Genomic DNA, 17750 nt, shown 5'->3' with positions numbered 1-17750 from the left:
AATATACTCGAATAGGCCAAGTATGTCCTTTTGAGGGTGCTTAATTCCAACTGTTCATTTTAACAGACTAACCTCTCTCTCTGTGCTTCATATAGTGCACAGACTGGTTTGTTAACAAATAGATCCATAGTGCCAACTGGGTCATAGGATGGACAGTATCCACATTGGGCAAGGTGATTAAAAGTTCTTTTGAGAGCGCTAACCTACACCATCCATCATGGGATGATAACTAACCTCTAGAGTTCCATAAATCACACCAATTGGGAGAAAATTGAATTAATCTAAGGTCTTAATTGGGACATAGGGTCATCATCCCATGTGTCCCTTTTACGACATTGTCCAAAACTAAATTGTCTTTTGGTCCTAATCATGACATAGGATTGATGGTACCCCTATAGGATGAGGTCACCAAATATCTGCCACAATGGGGTCCTTGTCAGAACATGCAAATACCAAAACACTATATATGTTCTATATATCTTACTGATAGTGCTGAAACTATGGTGTATAATGGTATAGGGGGCTGACAGTACTCACATAAGAAGTGGTAACAAAAAGTCTTGAGGACACTAGCCTGAAATGTTCTTTTTAAGACAATAACCATTATCAATGCTCTATCACCAATTGGGAATATATTTATCCAAACTAATTGGAGTAGATTTTTAAAAGTGCTACCTTGCCCTCAAACAGTAAGGTTAGCTTCCTAGCTTTCTGATCCAATGCCAATTGGCATTGCTCCTTGCTCTCAGCAGGAATAAGTTATACCCTGAAAGGATTTCCCTTTTTTTTCTTTTGCTTATGTATTGTATTGTTTGGGGTATTAATTATGATATAACTGCTTCCTAAATATATAATTAAGCAACTTTCCAAATACTCTTGTTTTTTAATTCTAAAACTGTATTGCTGTAGAGTCTGAATAACTACTTCACATTGCTGGCTGTCCTGTTGGTTCTGGCATAGATCTAATAGTACACTTCTCTTTACTATGTTTGTTCTCCCCTTTCCTTCTCTAAGTGTTAGGGTAGGTTGTGGAAAGCACTCAAGCACTCAAGTCTTCAAAGGGAACAAATCACATACGCAAAATGCAAATAGAAAGAAAAGCATGCACATAAGTTAGTCTGCAAGGGGTAATGTGAATCACAGACTATCTGAAAGAAAAGAGTACCCATGGCAAACACTACAACACAAGGAAGATGACATCCATCCTGGATTATAGAAGAAGAAATTAGGACAGGTATGAAGAATGTCTAGTAAGCAGCATCCTGGCCACAAAGAACTCACAACCAGCATGTATTAATTGGCAGGAACATACCAACATAAGAGACGTTTAAAAATGGAGCCGGAAACTTAGTAAAACTTTTTATGTCAACATAATTACCAACAAGAATTTTTTTTCATAGCCTTGAAAATGCTATATGGTCTGCCAACACTGTGAATAGCCCTAGAGGTGCTCGCAAAATACAGTCTTTCAAGAATTTACCGTTCGTTGTAGGTCTAATGTATACATTTTTGCATTCCCATCTCTTTACGATGACTACCCAAATTTGTATAAAAATGGCCTTGTTACTTACATGAAGGTTATTTAAGATTAAGACATATCACAATCTATAGAAATTGATATTTAATGTTACACTTACTTGCTGGTGATGGAGTGCTGCAGCTGCTTGTGGGAGGATGGCCTTGGTATCCATGTAGTGGCAGTGGCAAGCCACCAATGACGGGAGGAAATAGGAAAGGATAGTGGGTGGCTGGATAGTGATTCATATGTCCGTTTACAGCTGGTAGATGACATGAACGACTGCTGGTTGTCATATTAAAAGATCATCTTGTACCCTACCTCATCTGTGAATAGAGCAGACCATTCTTTCCAGCTGACAAATAGCTAGTTATTTGTCATGTAGAGGAAATACATTAAAAATGTATAGAGTTTCAGCCTGTCGAGGAATGATTCCAGGAACATTCACACAAAATTTGATCAATGTCTTCGGCATAAAGTTGCTGCAGATTAAAGAATCCACTGGTTTCCAATCCTGCTACTTTTTTGTTGTTTTTTTTTACTACTTTTTCCTGTTTTGTGTTCAGTATATTTAGTCACGTCTCCATTTCTGGCTGTGATTTCATATAATTCCCTAAAACAGAAAATTATAATGTATGAATAAAAACCATTAAAAAGAGACATTAAATAAAATTCACTTTGCAGGAAGACATTTTATTAAGCTCAACGCTTCACAGCAGAAATGACGGGATTGTGTATAAAACAAAAACATTTGAAAGCCAAAAACCGTTTTCATTAATGCATTTGTAGCAGCGATAAACAAATCATCTAATGTCTTGGGAAATATTTGCTGTCTTGTGCATTCTTGGGGAAAGGAATAGATGCCTTACACATGAAACAATGACCTAGATTTCCTAAAATGATGAAAAGAGAGTTAAGAATCGCTAAACCTTAGTCTCTGTAGATGCTTCGGAGCCAGTGATTCTCACAGACAAACCCGGCTACTGTTCCTGTCAATGTCAACTTCCGTTCTCCACTATATTATTCGATTTTTACACAAAACTGGAATAATTTACAGTTGCAAACTAAGACTTTGCTCACACTTGCAGAAGGTTTTTTTCCTCCATTGTTTATTGACTGCAACAACGTCAATGTGAATGGAGACCATATAAAATTTCAAAACATGATCCATACATAATTGAGTAAAATGGTTGGAAGCGCCAAGACACAACATGCAGGAAAGCAGCAAGAGAGACGTAATTAAGATCATTTCTCCTCAAATAGGTATAAAAAAAGGAGATAAGCTATAGGGTCCCTAGACCTTTAGGACGTTATATTTTTTTTCAATTCTTATTTTTTGCTTCTGTTGCTCAGACTTCTACATGTTCAGAATGGCTCCAGTGGGTGTTCCCTTTCAGTGATAAAAGCCTCAAACAATCCCTCACCCTGCTGTGTGATCACAGTACACTACACTGTTGTCCATTCTATTACCTTTCTCCACTCTCTACTGAGATCTACGCTCTTCTACACTACCGCAGACGGCTCTCTACTGCTCTCACCACTGAGGCTGTAATGCCTCTTGTATCCTCCAATATCTAATTGGAGGTATTTGCTAATATTATTATTAATACACCTACTACTAGGATCTTAGAAATGAGAATACCCCTTTAAAGGAATTGCCCGGTCAAAAACGATAAATCTGCAGTCACTCTGTGTGACTGTCGACTTATGAATCCCCCCCCTTAGGATAGGTCATGAACATCTGTGACACTATTTGCGATACCTAATAGCACAGCACAGATCCGTTAACTATATATAGTGGCCACGACCAGGTGCTCCACAGCTAACACCTATCTGGATCAATAGGAAGTGGATGTGCAGCACCCAGCAACTTACCTGTTTAAGGATCTGTGTAGTTCTGCTCTGCAACTGAGAACATCTGACACCTAGTTACACTGGAGAGTATCGGCAGGGGTGTCACACCACCACTGATCAGATATTGATGACCCATCCTAAAGATAGTGTCACAGGTGCACTGTTCGCGGTCACCTTTCAGCTCCATAATGGCTACCACGAACAAGCTTGGCACAAGCTGCTCCATTTCTCAAAACCTAGGGGTTGCCCCAGCCTTCACCCTTTAACACTACAGGCATCTGGACTTACACTGGGGTCCCTGGGCAATGCCGCAGAGTCGGCTGCTGTTCGGTGGCGCAAGATGGCAAGAAAGATAGTCAAGTAGCCAAAACAGACCCATGAGGTCACATTAGAAACAGAAATCATTAAACAAGCAGGCGGCCAAATGTCAAGCTGAGATCAAAGATTAAGAATAAGATTAACCCCATAGCTTCTGGACTGGCCAGAGCCATAGATCCCTGGAATAATATAGGATTAATCTCTCTGCAGCATTCGACACTGTGGATCATCAGCTCCTCCTCACTATGCTCCATTCCATTGGCCTCAAGGACACCGTTCTCTCCTGGTTCTCCTCCTATCTCTCCGACCGCTCCTTTACTGTATCTTTTGCCGGTTCCTCCTCCTCTCACCTTCCCCTTACTGTTGGGGTTCCTCAAGGATCGGTTCTAGGCCCCCTCCTCTTCTCCTTGTACACTGCCCCTATTGGTCAAACAATCAGTAGATTTGGTTTCCAGTACCATCTCTATGCTGATGACACCCAATTATACGCTTCTTCTCCTGACATCACGCCAGCCTTTCTAGAAAACACTGGTGATTGTCTAAACGCTGTGTCTAATATCATGTCCTCACTATATCTGAAACTGAACCTGTCAAAGACTGAACTCCTGGTGTTTCCTCCCTCTACTAATGTACCTATACCCGACATTGCTATTTCTGTGTGTGGTTCCACTATTACTCCCCAGCAACATGCCCGCTGTCTTGGTGTCATACTTGATTCCGAGCTTTCCTTTGCCCCCCACATTCGATCACTGGCTCGCTCTTGTCATCTGCACCTCAAAAACATTTCTAGAATTCGACCTTTTCTTACTTTTGACTCTGCAAAAACTCTTACTGTTTCTCTTATTCATTCTCGTCTCGACTATTGTAACTCTCTTCTAATCGGTCTCCCTCTTACCAAACTCTCCCCTCTCCAATCTGTCTTGAATGCTGCAGCCAGGATCATATTCCTCGCCAATCGTTACACCGATGCCTCTACCTTGTGCCACTCATTACACTGGCTACCCATCCACTCCAGAATTCAGTATAAACTTATTACCCTCACCCACAAAGCCCTCCATGGCTCAGCACCACCCTACATCTCCTCCCTTGTTTCAGTATACCACCCTACCCGCGCCCTCCGTTCTGCTGATGACCTGAGGTTAGTATCCTCAATAGTCAGAACCTCCCACTCCCGTCTCCAAGACTTTACACGTGCGGCGCCAATTCTTTGGAATTCACTTCCCAGGTCAATACGATTAGTCCCCAATCCCCACAATTTTAAGCGTGTCCTGAAAACGCATTTATTCAGACTGGCCTATCGCCTCAACACATTAACCTAACCTATCCCTGTGTGGCAGAGCCAAAAGTTTTACCATAACCAGGTTCCCAGCATCATGTTCCCACATGCTTTATGCATCCATTAGCCCTCTGTGTCTGTACTGTTACACACTTAACATTATGGCTGGTCCATACAATCAGAGCAACTGTTACCACCCACCTTTCGTGTCTACCTCTTTCCTCATAGACTGTAAGCTTGCGAGCAGGGCCCTCACTCCTCTTGTTATTTGTTATAATCTACTGTATGTGATTATTGTTATGCTGTAATGTCTATTGTCTGTACAAATCCCCTCTGAAATGTAAAGTGCTGCGGAATATGTCGGCGCTATAAAAATAAAATTTATTATTATTATTATTATAATGCTGTCAAGCATCACACGCAACATAGGTGAAGCGCCACCTTGAGGTCAAAGCAGTAACCGGTGTTATGAATGAGTCACCGAAGGAGGAAAAAACAAAAATACAAGCTAAGTCCAGAAAACCGGAGAGGTTGGTAGCTATTGGATTGCAGACCCCTGATCCTATCCACAACAACTAACAGTAGCCATGGGGGGTTCCTATGATGCCCTAGACCCCTCGATCACAGCCGGAGAACTAAATAGGCCTAAAGAAAGAAAGGGGAAATCTAAACTGCCCCAGAGCAGACCCCAAAGCAATAGGCAGCCCCCAACATATAATGATGGTGAAGCAAGAAGAAAACACTAACACAGAAAGAAAGAAAGGTTGAGCAAACGATGGGGCCCAAGCTAACTAAAAAGGACAGGATAGAAAAGCTGCTGTCTGCAATCCGTAAAAAACCCTTCCAAAAAATGTCCCAACCGACTGATAGGAAAAACAGGCCCTGAAGTCGCTAGGACTTCAAAATGACTATATCAGCACTAAGGTAAATTCTGAAGACAGAGCAAAGAGACAAACTGATCAGAGACAAAAATGGAACTCAGCACACCCCAGACCGGGGATGGCTGAACTCCAAAAAACAAGGTAAACAAATCAAAACTAATAAGTTCAATAGCAGAGCAAAAACTTATCTTTGGGAAGCAGGAATCAGACTGGTCTCCAAGAATCCAGCAGAGAAATCACCAGCGACTCAGAAGGGCGTCGGCTGCCTTATATCCAGTCAGAAGTTCCTGTTAACCAGTCATCATCTACCAGACCAGGTGTTTGGTAATCAGCCTCACTACCTTCCTTCACCAGAAGAGGGAGTTCATCAGACATCGACGGTAAAGGAGAAAATGAACTCACAACAAACCGGCACATGTGACAAATAGTCCATAAACATAAAAATACTGAACAGCCCCTTTAAATCTGGTCCCACTTCTAGACAAAGGATAGTCCTGTGCATGCCTGCAGATCATGTCTGTGCATACTGCTGTACAGTGTTTTACACCTTCCGTCTGTTTATCTCTTCTGTTAGTCTATAGGTTGGCAAGAAAAGAAGTCAGAGGATGTGGAGATATAAACTACACAAAATGCTAGCTTATAGTATGTAATTAATATTTGCAAAGTTGCTGCAACAGTATTCAAATCCCTTATAAATGATCCCGCATTGCCTCATATTTTTATCACATTTATTATTAATTGCAAAAACATAATTATCATGAACCTGTCACCAGAAAAAAACGCTATAACTCTGCAGATATGGGGTTAATTTGCAGATTAATATTAACTTGCCGGCGCCCGCACTTAACCGAATGCTGCGGGGAGATAATGAATTTTATTACCAGCACAGGTCAGTTTCAGCCGTGTTGGCGGCACCGGCATGGGTTCAATCACAGCTGTGAGTATAGAGAGCAGCGGATGTAACTGAACCCGATTGACAGCTGGTGTCAGTCAGGGGCCCGAACTGCTATAACAGCCGCCACTTTCAGAGCAGTGACTGAACCCATGGTGGTGCTGCCCTAGTGACTGGAAGCCGAATCCTCCTGGGGGGATACAGTTTGTTTTCTCCAGGCAGCGCGGCTAAGTGCGAGTGCGGGGCAGGTTCAGAACGCTAATATCCCTATATCTGCAAGCTATCAGCGGGTTTTCTGGTGACTGGTTCCCTTAACTGCAAAGACTAAATATATTTTTCTGACACTTCCAGCACACAGAAGAGCTTGTCAATATACAGTAAGTATTCTTTATAGCACAAGTGATATCGCACGGATATTAAAGGATAAAAAGTCCTTGGCATTTGATAACTCCAAGGGATGAAGCTCCTTCTGATTGTGATGCTGCTATAGTCTGGCTATGAGATTAGAGGTAAAGTAAAAAAGGAAGGCCTTCCAATCTCAACAACTGGTTTTAGAAGCAAACAATGTAGCATGACACAGATGCACAAGACATCAATTTTTGAAAAGCCCTGGGATAAAATTAAATTGTCTCAAAATCATGGCAAGTCTGAAGAGAAGAGTAAAAATCAATGTTAGCTAATCTGAAACACTGCCCTCCAAACTACAGAAATGGAATAAACCTACAAAACACTTGCTTCCTACAAGGTAAACACGCACAACTGTTACAACATGAGGGGACACAGATATACAGGGTGGGCCATTTATATGGATACACCTAAATAAAATGGGAATGGTTGGTGATATCAACTTCCTATTTGTGACACATTAGTATATGGGAGGGGGGAAACTTTTCAAGATGGTTGGTGACCATGGCGGCCATTTTGAAGTAGGCCATTTTGGATCCAACTTTATTTTTTCCAATGGGAAGAGGGTCATGTGACATCAAGCTTATTGAGAATTGCACAAGAAAAACAATGGTGTGCTTGGTTTTAACGTAACTTTATTCTTTCATGAGTTATTTACAAGTTTATGACCACTTATAAAATGTGTTCAAAGTGCTGCCCATTGTGTTGGATTGTCAGTGCAACCCTCTTCTCCCACTCTTGACACACTGATAGCAACACCGCATAATTTAAAAAAAAAAATGGCACGGAGTCCCCCCTTTTTTTCACAACTAGCCTTGCTAAAGCAGACAGCTGGGGGCTGGTATTCTCAAGCCGGTAAGGAGCCAAGGATATTCCCCCCCAGCCTAATAGCAGCCCGCAGCCACCCAGAAATAGCACATCTATTAGATGCGACAATTCTGGAGTTTTGCCCAGCTCTTCACCTGCTACAGGCAAATGGGGTTCATATTTGAGGTGTTTATGTCACCTTTGTATTGTCCGCTGACATCAAACCCATGGATTGGTAATGGAGAGGCGTCTATAAAACACCTATCCATTACTAATCCTATAGCTGTATGGTAAATAAATACACAACCAGAATAAAGTCTTTTATTTGAAATCAAACAAAACATACTTTTACTTTTTTATTGAAAAAATAACAAACACAGTTATACTCACCTAATACACACACATTCAAATAACTGTTTGTTGCTTTGTAATGTTATTTTAACAGCTGCTCTTGTAATCTGATTAATTTGTCTGGCAGAAACCTTCCTCATTATGCCTTTATCTGCACAAAACAGTCTGTGTTCTGTATCAGCGAGATATCTCTTCACAATACGATGATCACGCTTAAGTTTTTGTCAAATATCTAATGTTTTCAAACCTTGTCCAAGGCATGGAACTATTTTATCACAAATGTTCCCATAAATTATAGATACAACAATGTCACCTCATGAACTCTAGATACAATGCAATAACACACACTTGTAAATAATTTTATTGAAATATATTAAAAATTACAATAATAAACAGTTTCCCACTAAGCAGGCATGTAACACGGGGTTAATCCAAAATAAATGGCTCAGATAGAAATATAGTTTTAAATGGCTGAAGACATATACTGTCATCCTGCAAGCGTCCTAACATAAATATATTTGTGTTACCGTGCTGACATATATGATGCAGACCTTTAACTATACAAATAGGCTCACTGCATAACCAAAGTACAAGAAATAAAAGAACAGAATAATCCAGCTCACCGCACTGCCCTGCTGGTAGGATCCAAATCCTGCGCACGGATTTGACTAGGCAGTCAATCAATAGTAAAAAAAAAAAAAAGGGAAGAAAGTTCCAGCGCCAGGAATGGAAAATTAAAAATCCATTTTATTGTGCCAATGCATATTAAAATTCCAGCAGGTACAGCACATCAGTCGGATGACTGCAGAACAACGCGTTTCGACGCCTCAGGTCTTAACCCCTTCCTGACATCCGACGTACTATCCCGTCCACGGTACCCGGGCCCGTATGACCGTGGACGGGATAGTACTTCTACCGCGATCAGCGGCGCCCACGTGGTGAGCGCCGCTGATCGCGGCCGGGTGTCAGCTGATTATCACAGCTGACACCCGGCACTATGTGTCAGGGGCGGTCACGGACCGCCCCCGACACGTTAACCCCTTGCACACCGCGATCAAACATGATCGCGGTGTACCGGGAGTTAAAGGGAAGCATCGGCAGGGAGGGGGCTCCCTCCGTGCTTCCCTGAGCCCCCCACGGCAGCGCAATGTCCAGCGCTGCTGCCGGGGGCTCCTATCCTCCAGGCCCCCGAATCCAAGATGGCGACGGGGGCCTTCGGGGACCTGAGGAGGCTGGCTTCCTCAGTGCCTGCAAAGCGCAGGCAAGAGGAAGTCTTCTTCAATGCCTGTGACAGATTGCTGATCTGTCACAGTGATCTGTGATGTGACAGATCAACGATCTGTCACAGGACAGTGATGTCCCACCTGGGACTATGTAATAAAGTAAAAAAAAAATTAAAAAAAATGTAAAAATAAATTTAAAAAAAAAATCGCCAAATAAATTAGAAAAAAAAAAAAAAATATTCCCTCAATAAATCCATTTTTTGGAAATAATAATAAAAAAAACAAAACAATAAAAGTACACATATTAGGTATCGCCGCGTCCGTAATGACCCGCCCTATAAAACTGTCCCGTTAGTTAACCCTTTTAGCGAACCCCTTAAAAAATAAAAATAAAAAACGAAGCAAAAAATAATGATTTATTATCATACCGCCAAACAAAAAGTGTAATAACGCGCGATCAAAAAGACGCATATAAATATCCATGGTACCGCTGAAAACGTCATCTTGTCCCGCAAAAAACGAGCCGCCACACAGCATCATCAGCGAAAAAATAAAAAAGTTATAGCTCACAGAATAAAGCGATGCAAAAATAATTATTTTTTATATAAAATAGTTTTCATTGCATAAAACCGACAAAAACATAAAAAAATGACCTAAATGAGGTATCGCTGTAACCGTACTGACCCGAAGAATAAAACCGCTTTATCAATTTTACCGCACGCGGAACGGTGTAAACGCACCCCCCCCAAAAGAAATTCATGAAACGCTGGTTTTTGTTCATTCTGCGTCCCAAAAATAGGAATAAAAAGCGATCAAAAAATGTCACGTGCCCGAAAATGGTACCAATAAAAACGTCAACTCGTCCCGCAAAAAATAAGACCTCACATGACTCAGTGGCTCAAAATACGGAAAAATTATAGCTCTCAAAATGTGGTGATGCAAAAACTATTTTACAATAAAAAGCGTCTTTTAGCGTGCGACAGCCGCCAAACATAAAAACCGCCATAAATAGTAAATCAAACCCCCCGTTATCACCCCCTTAGTTAGGGAAAAATAATAAAACTAAAAAAAAAGTATTTATATCCATTTTCCCGTTAGGGTAAGGCTGTGTGCACACGCTGCGGATTAGGTGCGGATTCATCCGCGCGGATTTTGTAAAATCCGCAGGTGAAACCGCAGGTCAAAAGACCTGCGGTTTTACCTGCGGATTGCTCTGCGGTTTTGTCCTGCGGTTTTTCATCTCCTCAATAGAGGAGATGGCAAACCGCAGGAGAATCCGCAGAAAGAATTGACATGTCAATTCTTTCTGCGGATTGAAAACCGCGGAAAATTCCGCACCGTCTGCACTGCGGTTTTTGATTCCCATAGGGAATCATGGTACTGTACACCGCAGCAGAAACTGCTGTGGGTCCGCAGCAGCCGGAACCGCAGCAAAATCCGCAGCGTGTGCACACAGCCTTAGGGTTAGGGCTAGGGATAGGGCTAGGGTTAGGGCTAGGGTTAGGGCTAGGGTTAGGGCTAGGGTTAGGGCTCAGATTAGGGTTAGGGGTGTGTTGGGGTTAGGGTTGGAGTTATAATTGGGGGTTTCCACTGTTTGGGCACATCAGGGGCTCTCCAAATGCAACATGGCGTCTGATCTCAATTCCAGCCAATTCTGAGTTGAAAAACTCAAATGGTGCTCCTTCCCTTCCAAGCATTGCCATGCGCCCAAACAGTGTTTTACCCCCACATGTAGGGTATCAGCCTACTAAGGACAAATTGCAAAACAATTTTTGGGGTCCAATTTCTCCTGTTACCCCTAGGAAAATAAAAAATTGGGGGCAAAAATATCATTTTTGTGGAAAAAAATGATTTTTTTATTTTCACGTCCGAGTGTTATAAACTTCTGTGAAGCACTTGGGGGTTCAAAGTGCTCACCACACATCTAGATAAGTTCCGTGGGGGGTCTAGTGTCCAAAATGGGGTCACTTGTGGGGAGTTTCAATAGTTTAGGTACATCAGGGGCTCTCCAAACGCACATGACACCCGCAGACCATTCCATCAAAGTCTGCATTCCAAAACGTCACTGCTTCCCTTCCGAGCCCCGACGTGTGTCCATACAGTAGTTTTCTCCCACATATGGGGTGTCAGCGCACTCAAGCCAAATTGGACAACAACTTTTGGGGGTCCAATTTCTCCTGTTACCCTTGGGAAAATGAAAAAATTGGGGACTAATTGATCATGTTTCTGGAAAAAATACGATTTTTTTATTTTCATGCCCTGGCATTATAAACTTCAGTGAAGCCCTTGGGGGTTCAAAGTGCTCACCTCACATCTAGATAAGTTCCTTAGTGGGTCTAGTTTTCAAAATGGGGTCATTTGTGGGGGGTTTCCACTGTTTAGGTACATTAGGGGCTCTCCAAAGGCAACATGACACCCGCAGACCATTCCATCAAAGTCTGCATTCCAAAACGTCACTACTTCCCTTCCGAGCCCCGACGTGTGCCCATACAGTAGTTTTCTCCCACATATGGGGTATCAGCATACTCAGGACAAATTGGACAACAACTTTTGGGGTCCAATTTCTCCTGCTACCCTTGGGAAAATCAAAAAATGGTGACTAAAAGATCATGTTTGTGGAAAAAATACGAATTTTTTATTTTCACGCCCGGGCGTTATAAACTTCTGTGAAGCACTGGGGGGTTCAAAGTGCTCACCACACATCTAGATAAGTTCCTTGGGGGGTCTAGTTTACAAAATGGTGTCATTTGTGGGGGGTTTCCACTGTTTAGGTACATTAGGGGCTCTCCAAAGGCAACATGACACCCGCAGACCATTCCATCAAAGTCTGCATTCCAAAACGTCACTACTTCCCTTCCGAGCCCCGACGTGTGCCCATACAGTAGTTTTCTCCCACATATGGGGTATCAGCATACTAAGGGCAAATTGGACAACAACTTTTGGGGTCCAATTTCTCCTGGTACCCTTGGGAAAATAAAAAAATGGTGACTAAAAGATCATGTTTGTGGAAAAAATACGAATTATTTATTTTCATGCCTGGGCATTATAAACTTCTGTGAAGCACTGGGGGGTCAAAGTGCTCACCACACATCTAGATAAGTTCCTTAGGGGGTCTAGTTTCCAAAATGGTGTCATTTGTGGGGGGTTTCCACTGTTTTGGTACATCAGGAGTTTTCCAAACGCGACATGGTGTCCGATCTCAATTCCAGCCAAAAACGTCAAATGGCGCTGCTTCCCTTCCGAGCTCTGCCATACGCCCAAATAGTGGTTTACCCCCACATGTGGGGTATCACCGTACTCAGAACAAATTGCACAATAACTTTTACGGTCCTGTTACCCTTGGAAAAATAAGAATTGAGGGTGAAAAGATCATTTTTGTGGAAAAAATATGATTTTTTAATTGTATGGCTTTATGTTATAAACTTCTGTGAATCCCATGGGGGTTCAAAGTTCTCACCACACATCTAGATAAGTTCCTTAGGGGGTCTAGTTTCCAAAATGGTGTCATTTGTGGGGGGTTTCCACTGTTTTGGTACATCAGGGGTTTTCCAAACGCGACATGGTGTCCGATCTCAATTCCAGCCAAAAACGTCAAATGGCACTGCTTCCCTTCCGAGCTCTGCCATGCGCCCAAATAGTGGTTTACCCCCACATGTGGGGTATCAGCGTACTCAGGACAAATTGCACAATAACTTTTAGGGTCCTGTTACCCTTGGGAAAATAAAAATTGGGGTGAAAAGATCATTTTTGTGGAAAAAATATGATTTTTTAATTGTACCGCCGTACGTTATAAACTTCTGTAAAGCCCTTGTGGGTTCAAAGTTCTCACCACATATCTAGATAAGTTCCTTGGGGGGTCTAGTTTCCAAAATGGGGTCACTTGTAGGGGGTTTCCACTGTTTAGGTACATCAGGGACTCTCCAAACGTGACATGGCGTCCGATCTGAATTCCAGCCAATTTTGCATTGAAAAAGTCAAACGGCGCTCCTTCCATTCTGAGCTCCGCCATGCGCCGAAACAGTCGTTCCCCCCCACAAATCAGGTATCAGCGTACTCAGGACAAATTGCACAATAACCTTTGCAGTCCAATTTCTCCTGTTACCCTTGGTAAAATAAAAAAAATTGAACCTGAAGTATTTTTTTTGTGAAAAAAAGTTAGATGTTCATTTCTTTTTAAATATTCAAAAAAATTCCTGTGAAGCACCTGAAGGGTTAATAAACTTCTTGAATGTGGTTTTGAGCACCTTAAGGGGTGCAGTTTTTAGAATGGTGTCACTTTTGGGTATTTTCTATCATATAGACCCCTCAAAGTGGCTTCAAATGTGATGTGGTCCTAAAAATAAAATGGTGTTGTAAAAATGAGAAATCGCTGGTCAACTTTTAACCCTTATAACTTCCTAACAAAAAAAAATTTTGGTTCCAAAATTGTGCTGATGTAAAGTAAACATGTGGGAAATGTTACTTATCAAGTTTTTTGTGTGCCGTATCTCTGTGATTTAAGGGCATAAAAATTCAAAGTTGGAAAATTGCGAAATTTTCAAAATTTTTGCCAAATTTCCATTTTTTTCACAAATAAACGCAAGTTATTTGAATGAAATTTTACCACTAACATGAAGTACAATATGTCACGAGAAAACAATGTCAGAATCACCGGGATCAACGGAAGCGTTCTAGAGTTATGACCTCATAAAGGTACAGTGGTCAGAATTGTAAAAATTGGCCCGGTCATGAACGTGCAAACCACCCTTGGGGGTGAAGGGGTTAATCATGTTCTGATTCTACAAAGTGAAAATAGTGCTTTATAGTGCAAATAAAACTAATTAAGGCTAAGTGCACACGTTGCAGAAAATTTCTGCACAAAAACCTGAATCCCTTCCCAGAAACCGCACCTATTTTTCCACGGCGGTTTTTGTGCGTTTTTTGCGCGGTTTTGATGCGTTTTTGATGCGTTTTTTACCGCAGCGGTTTCTAAAAGCATGGGAGAAACCTAAACCGCGGAAAAAAACGCAAAATTAATGTGTATGCTGCGGTTTTTACCGCAATGCGGTTTTTTCACGGTATAAAACGCACCAATGTGCACAAAAAGTGCAAAATGCATAGAAATGACTGTGCACCTTATTTTTAGCGGTTTTATAGTGGTTTTATAGTGAAAACCGCGGTAAAAACCGCTAAAAAAAACGCTGTGTGTGAACACAGCCTAATACACTAACAAAAGTGCGTCCTGTAAGCTTCCAGTGCTAGCAAGATATGCAATACAAACTGGATACTACATCTAAATAAACCCACTACATGTAAACAATTATGTGCTGCTGCCAGTGCTTGAACCATGACCCAGACAAAAACGCCTGCAATTAAAGCTGTGCACTGTACTTACATCTGATCTGAGGAAGAAGCGGTGAAACGCGCGTTGGGGCGGCAGGCCAGGAGAATCCTTGTTTACAGATCAGATGTAAGTACAGTGCACAGCTTTAATTGCAGGCGTTTATGTCTGGGTCACGGTTCAAGAACTGGCAGCAGCACATAATTGTTTACATGTAGTGGGTTTATTTAGATGTAGTATCCAGTTTGTATTGCATATCTTGCTAGCACTGGAAGTTTACAGGACGCACTTTTGTTAGTGTATTAATTAGCTTTATTTGCACTATAAAGCACTATTTGCACTTTGGTTATGCAGTGAGCCTATTTGTATAGTTAAAGGTCTGCATCATATATGTCAGCACAGTAACACAAATTTATTTATGTTAGGACGCTTGCAGGCTGACAGTATATGTCTTCAGCCATTTAAAACTATGTTTCTATCTGAGGCTAGTTTCACACTAGCGTTTATTCCATGCAGCGCACGGCGCCGCTAAGCCCCGCCCCCTGCCGTCTCCCTGCCCGCCCCATCCGGTCATCGCCGCCTACTATCGCACATGGACGCATGTGATCTGTGCACCCTATCTTTAGCATAGGGTGCGTAGATCGTGAGCTGACCGTGCGCTAGAAGGATTTTAGCATGCGCTGCGCACTTTTCAAGGTGCGCCGAGCGCGCCAAAATGCAACACGGTGCGTTCAGCGCACACGGGCGCACCTTCAAAAGGGCGCAGCGCACGCTAAAATCTTACTAGCGCACAGCCAGCGCACGATTTGCGCACCCTATGCTAAAGATAGGGTGCGCAGATCGCATGTGTCCATGTGCGATAGTAGGCGGCGATGACCGGATGGGGCGGGCAGGGAGACGACAGGGGGCGAGGCTTAGCGGCGCCATGCGCTGCATGGAATAAACGCTAGTGTGAAACTAGCCTGAGCCATTTATTTTGGATTAACCCCGTGTTACATGCCTGCTTAGTGTGAAACTCTGTTTATTATTGTAATTTTTAATATATTTCAATAAAATTGTTTATACATTTTTTCTAAATACTCGCTGTTTCATTCTGCTATAATTAGCTAGAAGAAGTGTGTTATTGCATGGAACTATTTGTTGCTTTTTAGCAGAAGAGAGATCCCTTTTCTTTCCCATATTGCTTGAGACCTGTGGCCTGCTTAATAATATGGAACATCCTTCTGAAACAGATTACTTTTAAATGGGCTCACCTGGCAAACTGATTATCACAGGTGTTTGAGACTGAGTTCAGTGATCCAAAAAGCCCTGGGACACACTACTTCCATGAGTTTATTTGAATAACAAAAAAATTACATCTTTATGATACTTTAGTCTAATCTGCATAATAATTTACAATGTGGTGTAAAGTAAGTTGCAATTTAGTGGGAATTCTCATTTAAAATTAAATGTGAAATAACAAAGAAAAAAATAAATAGGCAAAAAAATCTACAATTAACTGCCTTTAAGAAGAAAAAGAATCTTAAAAATGTACAAAATCCCAGAGAAAAGCTTGTTTATTTCACACAGCTAACTTTAAATTTTACAAAAAAAAAATGTTTTATACGATTTAACCTAAAATGAACAATTCAAGGAAGCAATTGAATATAGGAAAAAGGACAAAATGGCAAAATATATGACAGCAGGATGCATTGAAAAGTTAAAAATGCATGTAGATATAAAAGTATAGAAGAAAACAAAAGCTGGGAAAACAGTAGGGGTTGCTGATTCATGGCATTTAGCTGAATAATTCAATAGTTATGTCTTTAAACAATGTCCTTTTAAAGAAAACTGTATCCTTCAAACTGCTAACCAAGCAGCCATGGTGAGCTACTTAGCCGTACATTTATATTTACTGTACAGAAAAGGTAGGATAAAGAAGACCTTGGTTTTCGAGAAGTCGCATTTTTTTTTCTATTTCTTCTTGAAATCTTGTTTATAGTAAATAGATACTATATAGATGTGCGATATATGCATAAATTTGCAATTCTGGGAAAACATAGTAAAAGATAGCAAAAACTCAATCAAAAGGATTCCTCTTGTAGAAAATGCTGCATGTTATATACATGTAAAGCCGGATCCAAACATAATATCATTCAGCCGACAGCCATCCCGGCTGACTCTACTATACACAGGAAACCTCTTTTGGTCGAGCAGTCTACTGCGTCCGAGTGTCCACCTCCAGTAAGCGTACAAGCTCGACGATGATGCACGTCAGAGAACATGTTCACTCTGTCGGCGCATACAGCTGAATCCCATTTTATAGGAACGGGTGCCTGAACACAATGTGAAAGCAACCTAAAGAACATTTTATGGTTTCAATTCTGTAGTAAGCTCCAAGGTTCCCTCTAATGGTAGAGGCATCCAAAAATAGGCTATGGGCCCAAGTAGAGTTTTAAAACGCACAATGAAAACCGGACTCCTTCCCAGAAATCGCGCGTTTTTTACGCGCGATTTCACCGCGATTATGTTCGCGATTTTGCCGCGATTTCTCAAGCACTTTCCAAGCGATTTGAAGCATCGCTTGGAAAGTGATTGACAGGTTGGTCACACTCGTCAAACATAGTGTTTGACAAGTGTGAGCAGCTTTTTACTATTGAGGCTGCCTATGCGGCATCAATAGTAAAAGATAAAATGTTAAAAATGATAAAAAAATAAAAAATCCGGGTATATTTACCTTCCGACGTCCCGCGCTGCCATCCCGGGCCTCAGCGTTCCCAGCGATGCCTTGCGAGACCTGTGATGACGTTGGTCTCGCGTTACTATAGCGATCTCGCGAGACCGCTAGAGTCACGCGAGACTACGTCATCACAGGACCTTGCCGCAAGGCATTACTGGGAACGCTGAGGCCCGGGAATGCAGCGCGGG

The 17750-nt window shown here is 41.8% G+C and overlaps 1 protein-coding gene across 7 annotated transcripts in view; it reads right to left on the bottom strand.

Moving 5' to 3' along the window:
- RARB (retinoic acid receptor beta) overlaps positions 1–17750 on the bottom strand; it is a 965418-nt gene that overhangs the window by 639665 nt on the left and 308003 nt on the right. For all 7 annotated transcript variants that reach the window (XM_073568382.1, XM_073568363.1, XM_073568380.1 and 4 more), the window contains one exon: positions 1638–2129. In XM_073568382.1, coding sequence (XP_073424483.1) covers positions 1638–1812 — 175 coding nt within the window. In that variant the 5' untranslated portion in view covers positions 1813–2129. The remainder of the gene's footprint in view (positions 1–1637; positions 2130–17750) is intronic.

Source organism: Dendrobates tinctorius, unplaced genomic scaffold, assembly GCF_039654945.1.
Source record: "Dendrobates tinctorius isolate UK_male_01 unplaced genomic scaffold, ASM3965494v1 ptg000005l, whole genome shotgun sequence".
Lineage (NCBI taxonomy): Eukaryota > Metazoa > Chordata > Amphibia > Anura > Dendrobatidae > Dendrobates > Dendrobates tinctorius.
This window is presented reverse-complemented; position numbering and strand designations above follow the sequence as displayed.